Here is a 19,620-nt window from a genome sequence, read left to right as displayed (position 1 = left end):
TTGTTTTAATAAAAAATATATTTGCTTCATCACAAACTCATTGCTAAAACTTAAGTTGGGAAACACTAGAAGGGCGTGACGACATAGAGAAATCTAAGGGTCCAAGGGGAACATGAGGGTCTAGAGTTGGACTGGAACTGTGACATAACAGCAATTTCTTGTCCAATCAGTTTATAATTTCTCCAGCATATTCCCATCTCCATTTTAATTCTTATTATATGCTTATTCTCAATTTTATCTCACCTTAATAACATATGCATATTGGCCTGTTAATCAATTTTAATAAGCACACAGCTATAAGACACCATACACTCTCTGGGAAGCCTTCCCCTAGAGCTGTTCACCATCTTCAAATGGAATAAAAAAGCAGGTTTCCACACTGTTTAGGTAAGTGATGGACACACTTTTTACCCTTCTAATCCATGCAGGGAGATCAAAACTCCCAGATATTGTTACAGGTGGGGAATGCATAAAAAAGCTAGCTAGCACCAGCAATTGTTGCATCTTCATCTTCCAAGCAATCATATGTCTGACAATCTTCTGGAGGTGAAGAAGAATGAACATCACCTCTGTTATACCAAGTTATACCCCTAAAATCAACAGAAAACAAATTATAGTGCCCTCTCTGCACCATATTCCCCATTGTTTTTTTCTGTATATGCTTGTTAAAATATGGTTAATTTTTCGCAGAGAAAAACTGTTCTTCCTTTGTTTAAAATCACAGTAAAATTTTTATTTCTTGTTAAAAGATAAATTAACTTATAACTGTTGTATTGTCAAAGAAAAATACATGGAAAAAATTTATAATATTTAATCGTATGCGAGAGAAGAAGGCGTTTGCACTGAATCTTCAAGAATCTACTGTAACAAGTCCAGTCCAGTTTGAAAGTTAAAACCATGTGGTTATTCCATATTTGTTCATTCCTTTCAAACTGTAAAATTCTTGCAACACAGTAGCTGTTTTTTTTGAAAAAGGAAGACAGTAAAATCCCTACAAACTAGTATGAAGTCAGAATTCCTGAGACAAAATATCTGGTTTCCTTGGTGGTGGTATTTGCACCACAAGAACCAAGCAACAGAAGCAACACTCTTGATGGCTGTGTAAAACAAATTTCCAAAGCATTAGCATATTCTGATAAAATACTGAACCCACTGGAGAACAAATGGGCAACTTTTTGAGCTCTTACCTAAGACAATATGATCTGGCACTTGAGGTGCTGCCCCAGAGTCAAGTCCATCTCAGTTTTCCAAGGATATGGGATGTGAAATCATCAAGGTGACCCTGCATGAAGGAAAAACAATTTTCAGAATTCCATGGCGATTTAAAGAGAATAACTTTGGGAAGTTCTTCATGGGAAAGGAGGTAGCAAGAGTCACTCAATGCCTGTCTTTGAGCAAAGACAATGGGGATACTCTCACATAAAAAGCAAGGAACACCAGGATCATGATGTCTCCTGGATGCTCGGAGGAAAAATCTTATGAAATAGGTACTGTAACATCTCGATTCCTAAAGAAGCTTTGGAAAAAAAAAAAAATAAAAAAAAACCACCATACACTACAGATCTTCTGGAGTCAGAAATTGAAAACAAGCTGACCTCCATGGATATTTGAAAAAAAAAAAAAAAAAAAGGTTCAAAACTGCTGAGGTGCTCAACTAAACTGAATGCTATGAAAGCACATTTTCTACAGGGAACTGGTCAGACTGTAGGGCAGACCTTGTGTCTTCAGCAAAGAGATTCTAAAAAGAAGACCTATCCACATTGAACCTGAGAGGAGCTGGAAGCCATTCCTTTCATCTGGATGGTAAAGACTGGCAAGAGCTGGCAACTTCTTGTTACCTTGTGTTTGTTGAATGTTGAAAGAAAGCTTGGTGCCAAAGGTATGTAAACTCAAGTGAGCTGATGAATGTAGAAATTTAGTGTGACATCTGTCCAGAAAAACCAGAGAACAGAGAAGTTTCACCTTAAAGCTGGATTTCAGCATGTTTATGAAGAAAAAACAGTGCCGGAAAGGGCAAAAGAAATCTACTTGTAGACCAAATGTTTCATCACTACTGAAGACCCCAGAAAAGCTCCAGTGAAAAGTTGTGCAGTGCTTGTTAATCAGAACTTACTAGGCTACCACGAAGAGAGAAAATCCACAAAATGTAGTGAGGGACTACAAGGCTGAAGAGAAACTGTCACAGCCAAAGGGTCTAGACCCCATGAACACCAAAAAAATTCCTCCTTCTGGGGCATCTTTGGTATCTAGATGTTGCATAAGAAATGCATTCTACTGTACTTGGTTGAAATTAGCTAGGACTTGAAGAAAATGCAAGATGTTCTCAGAAAGTTAGTGATCCTCCCAACACAACTGCTCAAACAGTACTTCAGATGGCTATGGTGCTGATACAGAGTGTGAATAACCAACCACATGGGCACAATCCTTGGCAAAAATCTGCAGAGTACTGGCAAAAACTCATCTCTGCAAGGAGAAGGGGATGGAAGGCCAAGACTGTTGAGTAAATTGCAGCCAAGAGCCAGCAAAGAATCAAGGCTTGAGGGAAGTAAGCCAAGGGAATCTGGAGGTATTCTTCCAAAAGGAAAAGTAACTAATGTTCCTGATCCTGACTGCATATGGAGAGAAGACTTAGGAGGACCACAGTAGAAAACCTATCTTTTACTCTGGTAATTGATGGTCTGGAGATAATTAGATTTGCTGTTCCTCTTATCTAACATCATATTCTAAGGGAAAAGCATTCCTCTTCCACGTAACGCAGATGCCCTTCCTAAGAAATCTTGGGAGTTAATTTGTGAGTGGTAACTGGAGTTAATTCATGAATGATATCTAGATAAATACCAGTAAAAGACAAAAACTAAATCTTAATGGTAAAGAAAGTGCATAGAGAAAAACAGAATCTCTACTGATAACTGGCAAAGGCAAGCCTAGCAGTGGGTGCTTGAAACAATGCTGCATATTTGAGCTGTTCACAGGTACCTGGTATATGCAATCAAGTATGTTTAGCTCTTGATGGTTTGGTTCCAAGATTAAAATCCCTTCTATAAAATGGCATAATACATGTAGATACATGATCCCCCTCACACACACACACACACACACACTTCTGTACACTGTATTATAAATCATCTCTTAATTAATTACAAATTACCTAAAACATTGTAAATGCTATCTAAAACAATTGCTGTTAAACTGCTGTGTTAAAAAAAAGGTAAAATTACAAAAAGACAACAGCCAGAACATGTTCAATAATGATGCAACCATCATAATACTAACTACATCTGCAGATCTGATTCATTATGATCTGAAAGAATACTATACATACAGTATTGGATATAAATCAATAAACAAGGAAATATGAATTCACTCTCTCCCTGGATTTTAATTTTTATAAATGTGTCTCTCACTAAATTTTTTGTATTAAGAGTAGCACTAGGGTTTTCAGTTGCTCATATGCAGTAACTGATTATGTCAAAGTGCAGTTTCAAGTCATGGTTATAAATCAGTGTGCTGTAAGTACTATGTCAAAAGCAAAAAGAGGAATAATATCTTATTCACTAAACTGAAATGTTCTTTGTGTGTATGGTGCAAGGAAAATTTCTTTTGCATTTTTCAATTATTTGAATTTTTTTATATTTTCTAGTAATCAAATTTACCAAAGAGACTTCTCCACAAGCCAACCGCCAGCTGTGGTGGACTATAGATTCAGTAAATCACTGGAAAGAGACACATGTCTAGAGGTAGATGTGAGGTCACATGCTGAATCTGGCAAGCTTGTGATGACGAACAAATTTACTGCTCAGATAAAGATCTAGACATGAAAGACGGTAACACAGGCATTGGCTAGAGACATAAACTTGCAAAGATTAGTTAGTACAATAAAGAAAATTTGACCAAGCCCCATCCATGGAATGGCACCTGTTCTCTGGGCCAACGTAATGCTTTGCTATTGGTGATGAACGGTCCTGGTTATATAAATATATATAAAATCAAATTAAGTGTGGCTAAATGTGCTTCCTTTTTAAAGTATTGTGAAAATATTTTTTGTACTTTTGTGAGTCTAGGAACATCATCCTATTAAACCCATTAAATTCATCTACCAAAGGAATTTCTGTTACATCAGATTTCTTTGATTTCATAATGAAACAGTTTGCTAAGCATTCATTTTGTACCTTGGTACAGGTTCATAATCCTTTTTCAAAAATGCTTGGACCAACTGTTTCTGTTTTTTTAATTTTTTCGGATTTCAGAACCGAAGCTTGCTCCGTAAATACACAAACAATGTTATTGCCAACAAAAACATTCTGTAAAACTCAAAAATACACAGCATTAAAATAACTGTAATTTGAGTACATACATGTGTATTGTGCAATCCATAAAATTTTGTCCCGAAACATGATTTCATCACATAATACTGTACCATGTATAGTGTGAGATGCATTTTCGGTAAATTCCATAAGGCTATACTTAATGAGCAGGTTTCTTTTTCAGTAGATAATACTAGGTTAGCCTTCCTATTCCTTTCTCAGTTTCAGATTTCACAAATATTGCATATTGTATATAAGTTAGTTTTTAACTAATAGGCCTAGAAGCAAAAGTTCAGTTGGTTAAATGTGAATCATCATACATTAACCAGGCTTACCAAACTTGTGGCTTGAGTAAGAATTCATTATTATTTTGTATAATTAACAATCACTTACTATTGTATGCAAAACACTGACATAAAAAACAGCAAGTACCAACATAAACAACTGAATCAAGAAACAGCTGTTTGCTGATGTTAGTTACTGGAACTAACACATGTTTACTAAGTTGCATTGCAGTTGCTGACTTGTTAAAAACCTGCATATTTTTAATGGCAATTTCCATATATAAAAATAAAAAAAAACTTTTATTCATCCTTTCATGCAATGGAAAAGGTTTTAAGAGAGTATACCACTAACTTAAAGCTGCTGGTTGTAGCTGTGGCTGAGAGAACGAATAATGTGCAGGTAGCAAAATGTTTTGGAGGAGGCAAAAGCAATGCCAGAAACTTGCAAAATCACACCTTTACTTCATTTAATTTACTGCATTTATAAATGGAGTAAGCTGCATTTCTGAGACCCACTTTTGATAATTTACAAGAAAAATGTATCTCAGAATTAGGTTTCATTCAGAAACTAATGGCAGTGATGGTATCAGTAAAATGCAATCAGCTGATGATTTTAAGAATCTAAACACAACCAGAAAGCAAATGGCACATGACAGCTATTTTCATATTTTATAATATGACTAATACAGTAAGTAAACTGAGTTTTATTAAAATTATCATTATTGTCAATACAACTATTATTTGACTTTCACAAATGGATATCTGTTGGTGTAACAACTGACCACGGCCAATAGGTCCCTGTCTCTCACATACATTTTACATCTCATTCATGTATGGCACCATCCCCTAAAACTGGATTAAAAATTAGGTTTTGGAAATCACATAATATGAGGTTACATATGGTACACACATGAATTTTCACAAAAGGCAGGGCTAAACTGCATTACATTTCATCAAACTTAATACCTTATGATGATACTCTACCCACCACAGAAAAATTTCATTTTTTAGAACAAAGGATAAAGGATTGTAAATAAATAATAAATTTTTTTCCTAGAGCTGAACTATTCAGTCCAAACAATAATGGATGGAATCTTTACACCACAATGGTCTTCTGTTGTGGGAGCTTGTAAACGAGGATTTTTGCTGTACTTAAAAAAAATGTTTTGTCTAAATTAAGCTTATGCTTAAATTTCAAAACATACTACCTTAAAAAGTAAGAAAAATAAAATCAATGCAAAATATTTACAAAATGAGTTTCACTGACGATCTTATGAGTGTAGTTAATGTTATTGCAAGAGAATGCTGCTTCCAAGTCTGGATATCTATTACAATTAACCACTGTAGATTTAAGGGGTTACGGTTGCATGCTCCAACATACCTGTGACAATGGGTCTTCTTTTTCACATACAAGTGGATTGACATGTCTGGGATTTGTGTCTTGTACATGAATAAGCTTTGTTAAATTAATAGGTTTACAATGTCAAAAATTTCAGTTGGCATTACAAGTGTCATGAGACCTTGGAGGCACAGAATTTCACAGGTACAAAAACTAAGACACCTACTTCTGTTTCCTAATTTCCATGTAAATGTATATGAAAGACAAATGCCTTTACTTCAACAAAATATGCAAATCATAACAAGCTGCCTAAACTATTTCCTTTCAAACTGCTACTATGTAGCATATTTTCACATATTCATCATATATCTTATTGACAGGACAGTTTTCTGTTAATATATAACTCCTGACTGAAAGGTCATGAGTAACTTTACTTTTCATTTTCTTTCCCTTTCTTTGCTTCATTTCTGCCATTTCTTTTAATAACATATTACTAAATATGTATCTTTTACATGTACTTCATCTGGTTTATCCTTTATCCATGAGGCAGCAACTCTGACCTTCATACACTGAAAAATCAGTTCTTGCTCCTCTCATGCAACTGTGAAACTCTAAGCTACCTCTCCTTATTTTTATAATATTTATATAATTTTCTACAAATTAGTTTTTTTTTCCTTTTTTCGGTTTAATTTCTTTTCTGTTGTTCTTAATTTTTTTTGCTCCCTACTTACAATATGATGAGTCAAATCTTTCCATTTTTTATGCACGAGTTACTTCCTGTAACACCTTACATCAAGTTTTGAATTTGGGTAATATAAATTTGTTTTGTAACGGGTGAACATTCTAAAGATCCTGTCCTGAAAACGATGATGATGTTCCTAAAATAAGTAGACTCCCTTTGTATTGGAATACAACTTTCTTCTATGAAACACACTAACAGTAAATTACATTCAGGTGAGATCTTAAGGTGCAGAAGCATTATTGATGGCAATAATCCAACAGCTAGAATATAGTTATCATTCGAAAATACTGAAAAAAGAAATGTTTTTCTAACTAAATGTGCTAAGGACTTATAAGATTTGAAATTTTACAATACATTGTTTTGAGCATTAATCTCAATAATAAAGTACATACAGTATGGGCATTATTAATAGTCATTATTCTTTTTAAACTAAGCAGGTCCACTGTAGCTTTATCACCATCTGACAAAAGGTGCCAAAAATACTGTCCTTTTTGTGGCAAGACCCACCAGGCACAGTATTTTACAGTGAAAATCCATAATTAACAGTTTTAAGTGAGGAATTAATGGAGCACATTACTGTTCTTTTAACATAAACAGTTAAAGAACCCACTAGAAAATTTACAAATTATCAATACCTGGTTATTAGTCTAACATGGCATGTGTAATTCCTATTCATAATGGCAAAATTCTTTCTTCCATGTTCCCCAAAAGCTATTATATAGCAATCTCACTACAAAGAATTTAGGAATTTTTTTGTTAATATTAGAACCACTAGTAAAACAAAAATAGATTACTCTGTTGATTATGTACTGTATTTTTCATTGCTTTTCCCAACTCGAGTCTGCTGCAGCAACCATTTTGGAGAACAATGATGAAGGATTAGATAAAAGCACCTTGGGAGTGTCAAATTCTGCTACTCTCCCACTATCCATCACAATAACTCTCGAGCATGACATTACAGTGTTTAACCTGGAAGGAAAAAGCAAGTTCAACTACAAGATGTTCTTGTCACATATTCTACAAAAGTATTTGATATTTATGTTTTCTATGGTAAATAACAAAGTATTTGCAAAAGTAATACCAAAACACACATTTTATATAAAATTCAATAAAATTTTTACAATGTAACAAAACTTACTAAAAATATCAATAAGAAACTGCTACACATGAGTGCACATGATGTGATGGGCCTGCAAATTATATACATGGCAGCTTTTGAAAATTTATGCATATGCTATCAATACTAGTATCATCTTCCTGCAATTTGTCAAGATCTGCAACAGCCAATTTGCCTTCTAACCCATAACAACTGTTTTGCCTTAACCCCCACTTTTTGGCAGTGTACTCCTACAATCCCTCCACCCTGCTATTGGTGATATCTCCAACAATGACAATGATTTTCAAGTGCTTGTAATGTACTGTATGTGTAAAGTAATTAATGTAATGTTGAGTGAAATACTGTAATTTTAAGTGTTATCATAAAACTTGAGCTACCTTTTATACATTATTATCTCAATTATCTGTATGTGCACTACAGTATTGACAACTCAGCACTATTTGCATGCAACTGCAGTCCACCATACAATTTATGTGGACATACACAAGAAATAAAAAGCCTCCCATTTGGTTTGCAATGGAGCAAGAGGCAAAAGAACATGATAGTAACACTGTTAACAGTTCAAACAGTACACTGATAAAGGGGTATAGTGGGGGGAAATAGATGGGGGAGGGGGGTGACGAGAGAATGTGAAGGGCTGGGAGACCACTTCTGCTAGGGACCTTTTGCAACTGTTATTGGCTAAAAAGCAACAACATAATATACAATGTTGTTTTGTTTATTGCCTGTAAATGGCTGATAGACATGCATCATTACTATGTCACATAGTTTTTTTGGCTGGGGGAGTACTCTTCTGCTTAGGAGCTTTTGTGACTGTTATTGGCTTTTAACCAACGACAATGTCATATACTTTACTGTATAACATCATTTTGTTTATCACCTTTGAGTAGCTGATGAGATGCATCATGACTACATGTGCATCAGATAATTTTCATTTCTCTCCAGTGGCCTCCCCCTCTCATTCCTCTCCATCTCCCCTGCCTCCAGTGGATGATTACAACAGTGACAATGATCTTATGCGTGCTTCAATTTGCGAACAAAATGAAAACTTGAAATAAAATTTTAGGTTAGATATACAAAATTAACATTTGTTCCTAGACAAATACAAACCTTCATTCTTTACATATGATTTATCCGTGAGCGTGAGCTGGAAATAGCTGTTCAAGCTTACTGACAAGGTATTTAACTATCAACAGGTAGGGCAAAGCCTCTCCCACCTGTCTATCTACATTCCACTTTTCTTCTGGCCGCCTTTGAGTTCAGATGTCTCTCAGGACTCTCTGCCCAACTTTGCTCTTCAAACTTTTTGATGAATAAACTTGAATATTCCTTTTTCTTATGGTTTGTGACTGTGTTGGTATTAGTATAATTCAAACCCGTTGGTCAAATAAGCTTGCTTGCAAGGCATGCACACAGTTTTCCCTGCAATGATTTATTTCCTTTTCTCATCAGGAGTGTAGTAGCTTCTGGATGTTTATTAGCAGCTGTATCATTTCCTGATTTAATCACTTCGTATATGATTATTTTTCAGGTATGTGATACTTGGTTACCTTAGAAGAGTTTGTCTGCCTTAGATTAGGTAGTCCTGTTGTGGCCTTCCTTTTTAGGCTGTTATAGTCTTATTCCTCTGGTAAGTGTGACTTTGTCATTTGAGTCTGGATTCAACTAATCTTGCAGGAGAGGTTAGTACTGACAGCGCAGAGGGATCAGGGAGCCAGTAGCTTCTCCCTATCCTTCTTCACCTTCTTCTTTGTCATCTTTCTTTACCTTTGACTCTGCTCTTTTTTCCGCACTGCTAGTTTTGAGTGGGGAAGTCTAACCTCACATTTGAAACTTAATAAAGTAATCTCTCCTACATCTGCAATAACAGAACTGAGGTCCTGCCATATAGGGTCAAAATCTAGTTAAGGTAAAAAAAAAAATTATAAGTACGTATGTAAACTGGCAAATTTCTCCCCTTACTCTCCCTACCTTGGCAATACTGTACTGCATAACTGCATACACTAAATATGCCCATAAAACCATAAACGTCACACTTTAGTCTGCTTATAAACAATACAGACTAGTATACTGTACAGTGTTGCACACAAAATGAAAACCAAACTGTGCAGTATACTGAATATAAAATGTATAAAAAAATTGACATTTAAATTCTCTCTCCCTTTTACCTGTAATACACCAAAACTGATTACAGGCAGTCCCCAGTTAACGGCGGGGGTTCCATTCCCAGCTGAGCACCGGCAACTGAAAATCACAGATAATTATAGTAATAAATGGCGTTTACAATGTTGAAAGTGCCAATAAACCAACTATCGGCCATTAACCACTTATCAGCGCCGATAAACCATTTACCGACACTGAAAATCACTTACTGCTGCCGAAAATGGTTAATGACGTAATTAGCTAAGCGTCCTAACACCAAAATGCCATAAAACATGCTGCTGATAAGCGAGGACAGCCTGTGCTAGATGCAGAGACTGATAATGACTAGAGACTCAGAGTAGCAGCTCAGAAGCCTTTAACATAAGACTGAATAAGATTTATCTGATTCTGGAGAAAACCATAAGTTAGATTCAAGCATCACACTACCAAGTGACTGGACAGTAACAATAAGGAAAGGAGTCCCTTTACTTTTCATTAACCCAAAGGTGTGAAATTTATTGTTCAGGATAAGGGAAACCCTATGGAGTTTTTAGAAGTTTTTTGATGACAAAGCCATGGAGCTCATTGTAACAGTAACGAACAGATTTGCCAACCAGTTTCTAGATGAATATATCGAAAGTTTACCTACCATATCACCTGCACTAAAATGGTATTACACAAGTGTAAATGAAATGAAACCATTCATTGCTGTACTGGCTCTATGTTTCAGGGAATGGCATATGAAAGAATAATTTTTTCCTTTTATGTTTCATGCTTGTAATCCTTAGGATAAAAAAAATGCAAAATAAATTCTTTCATCTTTTCTTATTCTATATTATGCATTATTGTATTATGTTTGTACAAAAAACAATATCAATATAATGTTAGAAAAATGCATGAAAAAGCATAAAAATTAGTACAGACCAAATACAGCTCTGCGAGCAAGAAAATGTGATGATATGGGCACGGCAACATCTCCCATAAGTGACGCTTACAGGTTAATATTCACAAATTGTAGATACACTATACATATATCTTGGATACCAGTTGTATGCGGACAGTGTCAATAAGGTGAATGTGGATAACGAGGGACTACTGTGAGTCTCTTTCAGCATGGGGAAGGCGGAGAAGTCCGTCACAAAAAGTGATTATTTTGATTGAGTAGGGTTGGCACTGGGTGCCATCTGCAGAGACTCATGGGCTACAGTGAACCCCCGTATTCGCGGGGGATGCATCCCACACCCCCCCACAAATAGCTAAAATCCGCAAATACTTAAAACCCCTCTAAAAACACTTAGAACTGCTCATTTTGATAGTTTAAACACAGAAAAACATTGTAAAAATGCATATACCTGAGTATTTTAATAGTTTTATCACAAAAAAGTGCATTTATTCATGAAAATTATATGAAAATATACAGTAATTAGTGAATATTTCTCAGTGAAAAAACCACGAATGGGCGAATTTTCCGTGAATAATGGCTAGATATGTTCCACAGAGAAACCCACGAATGTGTGAGTCCGCGAATCATGAGAATGCGAATACGGGGGGTTTACTGTACTCCAGTTCACCGAGAAAGGGTTGTGTGACCTGGTCATGAGGCTCAAGCATTTCCCATTACGCAGCCTACAAGTTGGGTTTACAAGGGCAACACGCTAGTGATTCTCTCTCTGCCTACTCAGGGCGGTACAGTCATGGTGACGACAGGTGAGCTACATCTCCTCACTCTGTGACCCATCAGGGTTGCACAGAGAGGGAGTTGCTTCCATTACCCGGTCTATGGTTTTGGTTATGGGTGGCAACAGTCTATTAGTGTTCTTTCTATTTATCCAGGGCTGTATGGATGGAGTAAGGGGGCACTGCTACTCCTCTCACCTTGACTCGTGAGGATCGCATAGACTCATTTGTTTGCTTCCTGTATGCCTAGCCTGTGGGTCACGTTTACAGATGGCAACAGGCTACTGGTGTTCTCTGATTATCCAGGGGCGTATGGCCGGGGTTATGGGAGCACTGCAACTCTTCTCACAACTTGTCATGGTCACAAAGAGAGAGGTAAGTGCAACCTGGTCACTCTGCTCATTCACTTCCCATGGACTCTGTCTTACATCGGGTTTTTGTAGGGGTAACACGCTGGTGGTTCCCTGTCCGTCCACTGTTGGATACCACAGCAACAGGGGAATCCTTTGCCTCTTCAGGGTTGCGCAAGGGGGACTAGCATGACCCATTCATGTTGCTTGTTTGCTACTGGTGCACCCTGTCTTCAGACTGGGTTTCCCAGTGGCAACAGGGTTTGGTGTGCTTTTTCCACTGTCGCCTCTCCTTCCTCTTCCAAAGCTTCCAAATGGAGGAAGACGAAGGCAGCTTCACCAGGATCTTCCAACTAGAAGTCTGAATAGGATTCTAGCATCTGGTCTTTTCAGTGAAAGACTGAAGGGTGTTCAAAAGCTAGCAGTGACTTGCACACTGCTGCACCTGGCACTTTACCCATAGATGCAATCGTTGTCGTGATCCAGGGTCCCCCAGGAACCAAGAGTACCAGTGTTGTGGCTGTATATTGGCCAATCTCTATGTCAGTGATACAGTTTTTAGCTGGGGTCTTGTTAGATCAATGAGGTATACTAGGGATATTACACAATTTACCTTAGGTAACACAAAAAATCTGGACTCTGGCCTTGAGGTCAGCTAAAAAACATATACATCAAAATACAGCTTAAGGCCTACTTCAAGAGGGGAGTGATTAGGTAAACTCTGAGGTTTAACTTAAGGTTTAACTCAATTAATTATATTTACAAAAGAAAACACATCAGAAGAATGGTAGCATAATTTTGGGGACAGGCAAACATGATCCTGTAATACAAAATGAAAGAGCAAATGACTGGGGACTTGCTTGAGGAAACACAATGGAATGCTTGCTTCAAAGGGCTTTGCAAATGATGCTGTGGAACCACTATGCACACAAGATCATGTTTGCCTGTCCCCAAAATTATGATACCATTCTTCTGATGTGTTTTCTTTTGTAAATATAATTAATTGAGTTAAACCTTAAGTTAAACCTCAGAGTTTACCTAATCACTCCCCTCTTGAAGTAGGCCTTAAGCTGTATTTTGATGTATATGTTTTTTAGCTGACCTCAAGGCCAGAGTCCAGATTTTTTGTTGTTACCTAAGGTAAATTGTGTGATATCCCTAGTATACCTCATTGATCTAACAAGAGGAATTGCACAGAAGATGCGCAGACTGAACTCGATTCCAATACTGTAACTCGAATATTTTACGATTTACGTTACACTTCATGTCAATGCTTTGCAAATTAAACAGCACAAATAGAAAAAGCAATACAGGTCTCACTGTAGGTCTATTGCACTATGAAAAGAAAAGCAGAAAAACGGAGACGAATAGGAACGTGACTGATGAAAAAACCTTAAATCTGGTACTTTGCCTTAATCAGGAGATGAGGTCCCTCATCTTATGGAGGGCCAGCAAGAGGGAGGGCAAGTGAATAATTTCACAGCAAAAAGATACTCTGGTTATTGTCAGCCGCATGTTACAATTAGGCAGGTTAATGGAGAAAGGGACAGGACGTCCATCCTAGAGCAGCTTCCGAATAAATCTGAGGTCGTGTGTGTCCTTCATAGACCTTTTATAACTTCCTGGAATTACATTTTTTCTCCCCCTAGGTGGCATTGGGATCATCCTGCCCACATGGCAATGCAGCCACACATGGTTCGAGTTCCAAGATGGCGGAGCGCACATGTTCAATCCTCTGCCTAGGGCGACGATTTTCTCTGACCGGGTCAGCATCTTGGATTTAAGGATCTTCAGCAGCACTCGAACAAAGAAAGAGATTACAGTTGTTTCCCCCCAAAGGCAGTGGTAAGAGAGAGGTTTTATATTCTAGGCAAATTGTGCCTACTGTGAATCATACTAAAATAAATGAATTAGTTGCATATTCCTTATTTCATCTGACTTATTGAATGGTGAGATGGCATATGAGGATAATCTTGACACTGTGTATGAATAAATTACATTACAGGAGTCCTTGCTTATCGGCAGTATCAGTTAATGGGTTCCAGTTTTACGACGCTTGGCTAATGACATCGTTAACCAGAGTTTTGGCGACAGTAAGCAATTTTCAGCGTCCACAAGCAGTTTATCAACACTGATAAGCGGTTAACGGCACAGATAAGCAGTTTGTTGGCACTTACGACGTCGTAAATGCCATTTATTACCATAATTATCGGCGATTTTCAGTTAGTGGTACTCAGCCAGGAATGGAACCCCACTGTTAACTGGGGACTTCCTGTATCAATATTTTAAAATTTCAATACTGTATGTTAAATTTATAGTTTTTTATTAGTCTTTGTTCTCCCTCATGTTAGAACTAATGTGGAACTAGTCTCATGTCAAGCCTGATGTGGTGAAGGGGTCTGCCTGAACAAGAGATTAGCAGAAAGTTATTGGTGCTCAAGCATATCCCTACTTCATTCAGATAAAGCCCTAGCCCATGCAGCCACAAGACTGTTGACTGATATTATGAAAGACTGCAGTGTAGTGCCATACACTGTTGATGAAAATTTGTGTTCAGTCTTGTGTTGCAATATCTTTAATCAAGACTAACTTGCTATTGTAGACAAGGCTTTAAATGAAGCGGAAGAGTATGCTGTGCAATTGCTCACCTTTCTGTTTCTCCCTCTGGGCTATTCTTTGTAAAACAAAAGAGATTTTTTAAGCTGGCCCACAACCAGTTACAGCATTCCTCACAGGTAAGAGAGAGAGAGAGAGAGAGAGAGAGAGATACAAAGGGAATTTAGAGGGAGATACAGAGGGAATTTATATGTTAAAATTTTTCAGACTTTTATATATATTACTGTATACCGCACAGTTTCATTTTCATTTCTGGTAGTGAATCTTACCTGATTAAGTACAATAATGTACTGTACTCCACTGTATCTTTTTTTCCATGCATTTTGATTTTCATAGTGTATTTCAGTGTTTGTGTACAGTACTGTACAGTGTATCCTTTATTATTTATAGGCACATGTATCACATAAGAACAAATACATATATATTATGTCCATGCTTATAGTTCTTCATTGGATGGTCGGTACCGTTCTCGGCTAGCACTCTGCAGAGCCCAGCGTTCGAATCTCCGGCCGGCCAATGAAGATTTAGAGGAATTTATTTCTGGTGATAGAAATTAATTTCTCGCTATAATGTGGTTCGGATTCCACAATAAGCTGTAGGTCCCGTTGCTAGGTAACCAATTGGTTCTTAGCCACGTAAAATAAGTCTAACCCTTCGGGCCAGCCCTAGGAGAGCTGTTAATCAGCTCAGTGGTCTGGTTAAACTAAGGTATACTTAACTTTTTTGTCCATGCTTACTTTGTGGTGCAAATGCACTTTGATTCAGCAACCTTGCTAATGCATCAGATGTGGGCACAGCGAGTGCTTGATATGGTGATGATGGCTAATTTTCACTCAAAGACAATGCAAAGTTTCCTTTGCATTTTGAAAACTGAGATTTATCATTTTTGTGAACATTAACCTGACCCGAAGCAGTGCTTCGAGGCATCACTGGAGCATGAGGCAACGTGACCAGAAGTCTGGTTATCAGGTGATAGACATCCCGATCTGGCATGATGTGTAACAGAATCTTCCACTGTGATGTTACAGAATTTTCCCTCTCAATTATGACCCGTGAGCTTGAGTGCATGAGTGCGTTATGGCACGCCTTCTTCGTGAGAAAATATGTGAAAATTATTCATTCCCACTTGATCTCTTGTGAATGCTCTTTTGAGCAGTGCCACCTTTTTGGGAGAGATGGATCCTCCATGACCACTGAGAGTAAGTGGACATTTTAAAGTTTTGCTAATACTTTCCCTTTCAGACATTGCCTGTTCAATACTGTTTATGCATCTTACACTGTTATGCATTTTTATTTTTCTTTTAACTTATTATTGTCCTGCATGTATTTCTTTGATGCACTATGTACTAGGGTCTAACAGAGATGTTTCTATCTCTTTATCAGGAATTCTTGATGGTCCTATGAGGGACTTTGGGAGATGAATCTTCAAATGTAAGGAACATTCGAAATGGTGCATTTTACTATCAACCTGTTGACTTATTGTAGTGGTGATCATGTCGTTGTATCAACTTTTACTGTTTGGTTAGCTATGTGGTAACGGGAATACCTTTTTGTGGTAATAACTGGTGATGAGGAATTTTGGTTCCATTAACTTGTGTAGTACCCGTTATGTTTTTGAGCCATTTTCTTTGATCTAATTTTCAGTTTTTCCTTTTTGGAAATTCATATTTTATGATTCATACTTCTTAAAGCAATTAATGCTTTAGTTAGATTTTGAAATAAAGTTTATTTTTGGTATCACACCGCTTAATTCAGTGGTCTAGTTAACCATTAATGGACGGGAATCCTCATATGGGTATCTATACCAGGTTTTGGGTGATTGACAGGAATCCCCAAATGAGTACTGTACTCATATTTTGCGCCATACTGCTTGAATGAATTTAGCGGGAAAGATTTCATAGCAATTCAACTGTCCATAAATGACTTATGGCGACTATAATAGTTCGGCATAGGAGAGACACCAATCAGTATGCCTTGTGATGGGGGTATTGCCCCTCTCTGTCCCATGGCATCTTTTTATTTATTTTTATTGCTCATAAATATACCCATGGATTACTGTTGGTTTTAGTTCTTATCTTTTGTGATAGTATGTCAGTTATAACTGTAATTTTGCAAAGAAAAGCGCAAAGAAATATTAGGAAAAACATATATACCTCATAAAAAGTTACTGCATCTCCCCATCTCAGTAAATCTTGTAAATGTTTTACAACAAATATACTCAGAATTTGTTACTGATTTTAGTTCTTATCTGTTATGATATTGTGTGAGCTGTAATTATAATTTTACAAAATAAAATAAATTATTAGAAAAAACATGCATAACTTGGAAAAATTAACATATTTTTACGAGTGTCTTATAAAAGAGGTCCCACACAGGGTTGTAAATAGTCACTTTCAACTTCTTGTGGGAGGTAGGGAAAAATATTTCAAATTTTTTTTCTTACACCATGCACATTTGCACATCTTCCTCTTTCCACTGATATGTTTTTTTCTTAAATTGGCCAACCTTAAAGTTTGCACGTCCCTTAAGGGTTAATTATTAGATATGATCAAGAGAGAAGATTTTGGTTTTCCTTTTCAGGTGATCAAGGGGTACAAGCGGACTTTTCCAAGTGGCTAGGAAACAAGGCAAGATGAGCTCTTCGTTGGGTGAGTCGGTAGAGCTGCGGACTGTCACTCGATAGGCCGGAGTTCAATTCCCCGGCCGGCTGATAAAGAGTTAGAGGAATTTATTTCTAGTGATAGAAATTCATTTCTCGCTATAATGTGGATAGGATTCCACAATAAGCTGTAGGTCCTGTTGCTAAGTAACCAACTGGTTCTTAGCCACGTAAAATAAGTCTAATCCTTCGGGCCAGCCCTAGGAGAGCTGTTAATCAGCTCAGTGGTCTGGTAAAACTAAAGTATACTTAACTTAACAAGGCAAGATACGTCCTTCAGAGGACGTAATACACATACAGTACTGTGTAGTGGAAAAAAAAAAAGTTATGAAGTTGTTTTGCATCTATAGCTAATTTTACTGGATCTGCAATACCTGTACACAAAAACTGAAATACATACACTACAGTGGACCCCTGCTTATTCGTGGTTCAGCAATCATGGATTTTTCTGTGGAATGCATTTTTTCATAAATCGCGGAAAATTCGGTAATTCACGGACTTTTTCATAAAAAAATATTCACGGATTACTGTATTTTCACGTTATTTTTGTGACTAAATACATTTTTTATCATAAAAAATGTATTTAGTCACAAAAATACTATGAAAATAGACAGTTATAAGCATCTTTCAAGGGTCTTTGGTGTGAAAGCTATTAAAACACAAAGTTATAAGCATTTTTACAGGGGTTCCAATATATTGCGGATTTTTGGTATTTGTGGGTGGTTGTGGTACCTAACCCCCGCAAATACAGGGGGTTCACTGTATATGAAAATCAAAATGCATGGATTATTAATGTGAATAATTTAGGAAGTACTAGTTTTAATTTGTTTCCTTCACTTTAAAAATATTGTTGCAATTTTATTTTCTGCTTTCATGTTTACTTTTTAACTCACTTTCATTGTTTTTACACATGTACAGTACCTAGAACATGTGCTGGAAGAACAAAAATGTGCATAATATATTCACCTGTTATTTTATTCCTGTGGCTTCTACTATATTCATTGTCATATGTTATAAAGTGACATAAGGGCCTGTTTCATAATGTTAGTGCATGTTATTAGGTCAATGAAGCTTAAGTAAAATAAGACAGTTTATGCAATGACTTATAAATTGCATACCAAAGTAAGATTCCCAAATAACTTACCTGTGTGCTATGGTTATCATTGTACATGACTTGAATGCTTCTTTTAGAGTTTTCTGTATTTTCACATCAGTTTCTGTATCTATAGCTGCAGTTGCTTCATCAAGGAATAAAATCTGAAATGTTAATGGAATTTTTTATTAGTATTAGGAATAATCTAACTTTCTCAAACTAACAAGTCTTTTTTACTGGGTGATACTCCCACAATCATACCAATAACACAGAAAATGAAAAAGTCCTAGATCATGGCAGTCACAACTATAACTTTAAATACTGTAAATTACAGTACTGTATATACCATGACCATTTCATAAAGAAGACTGTGACTTCATGATATGTGCAATGTTTAAACAAATTTCCTTATTTTTTCTTAGTAATATAGTCTATATTATTATTCAATTATTTTTTATCACCCTCAATAATAAGCTCATTTATTAGTGATAATACAGTATATACCAGACATATTTATTTAATGTACATTTGGCTACATTTTAGCTGATTAAGGGGTCAATCATTACTGAATGTGTGTGTACAGCAGACTCTGATGGCTATGCCACTACAGTATACAGGAAATCAGCAAACCTTCAATACAGAAACTGTCAGGGAGGTCAACCTCTTCATAAAAAATAAGAAAATCAGCCAGCTCCTAATGATGAACAACTCAACACCCCCAAAAGCCATCTCTGAAGGAAATGCTCATACACAGTGAATGGATGACATCACTTGTACAGGATAACAACAACTAAGCTCTTGAAGCATCTCATATCCTACTTACCGGAAGGAACCATGTTTTATCATTACAATCCTGAGAGAGAGAGAGAGAGAGAGAGAGAGAGAGAGAGAGAGAGAGAGAGAGAGAGAGAGAGAGAGAGAGAGAGAAAATTGATGCCAAAGACCAAGAGAGAGAGAGAGAGAGAGAGAGAGAGAGAGAGAGAGAGAGAGAGAATTGATGCCAAATACCAATGAGTGAGAGAGAGGGAAAGGAACCATGAAGAACCACCCCTCTACCTGAGCACACCATCATACCAGCAAAACCCCCTCAACCTCTTCATAAATAAAACTGAGCCCATTAACACAACTGAGAAGGTCCCAATGTCTTAGGATGAAAGTAAGCATCAAGATCATCTGGCACTGCTCAAACCAAAAGTTCAGTCAAATCAGTCTTCTGTTAAACCCAAACTGCTCCCACTGCCATAAATACATGTACCCCATTACAGTAAGTAAAACAACAATTTTATTAAAATTATCA

The 19,620-nt window shown here is 36.8% G+C and overlaps 1 protein-coding gene across 10 annotated transcripts in view; it reads right to left on the bottom strand.

Annotated features, from left to right (window-relative positions):
* Nucleotides 1-5,030: 5,030 nt before the first annotated feature.
* The window catches only part of LOC136828667 (ATP-binding cassette sub-family C member 5-like), a 323,720-nt gene continuing 309,130 nt past the window's right edge, over nt 5,031-19,620 (bottom strand). For all 10 annotated transcript variants that reach the window (XM_067086736.1, XM_067086729.1, XM_067086727.1 and 7 more), the window contains 2 exons: nt 18,375-18,487; nt 5,031-7,638 (listed from right to left, as the gene is read on the bottom strand). In XM_067086736.1, the coding sequence (XP_066942837.1) occupies nt 7,488-7,638; nt 18,375-18,487 (264 nt within the window). In that variant the 3' untranslated portion in view covers nt 5,031-7,487. The remainder of the gene's footprint in view (nt 7,639-18,374; nt 18,488-19,620) is intronic.

The sequence above is a fragment of the Macrobrachium rosenbergii genome, chromosome 43 (assembly GCF_040412425.1).
Source record: "Macrobrachium rosenbergii isolate ZJJX-2024 chromosome 43, ASM4041242v1, whole genome shotgun sequence".
Lineage (NCBI taxonomy): Eukaryota > Metazoa > Arthropoda > Malacostraca > Decapoda > Palaemonidae > Macrobrachium > Macrobrachium rosenbergii.
This window is presented reverse-complemented; position numbering and strand designations above follow the sequence as displayed.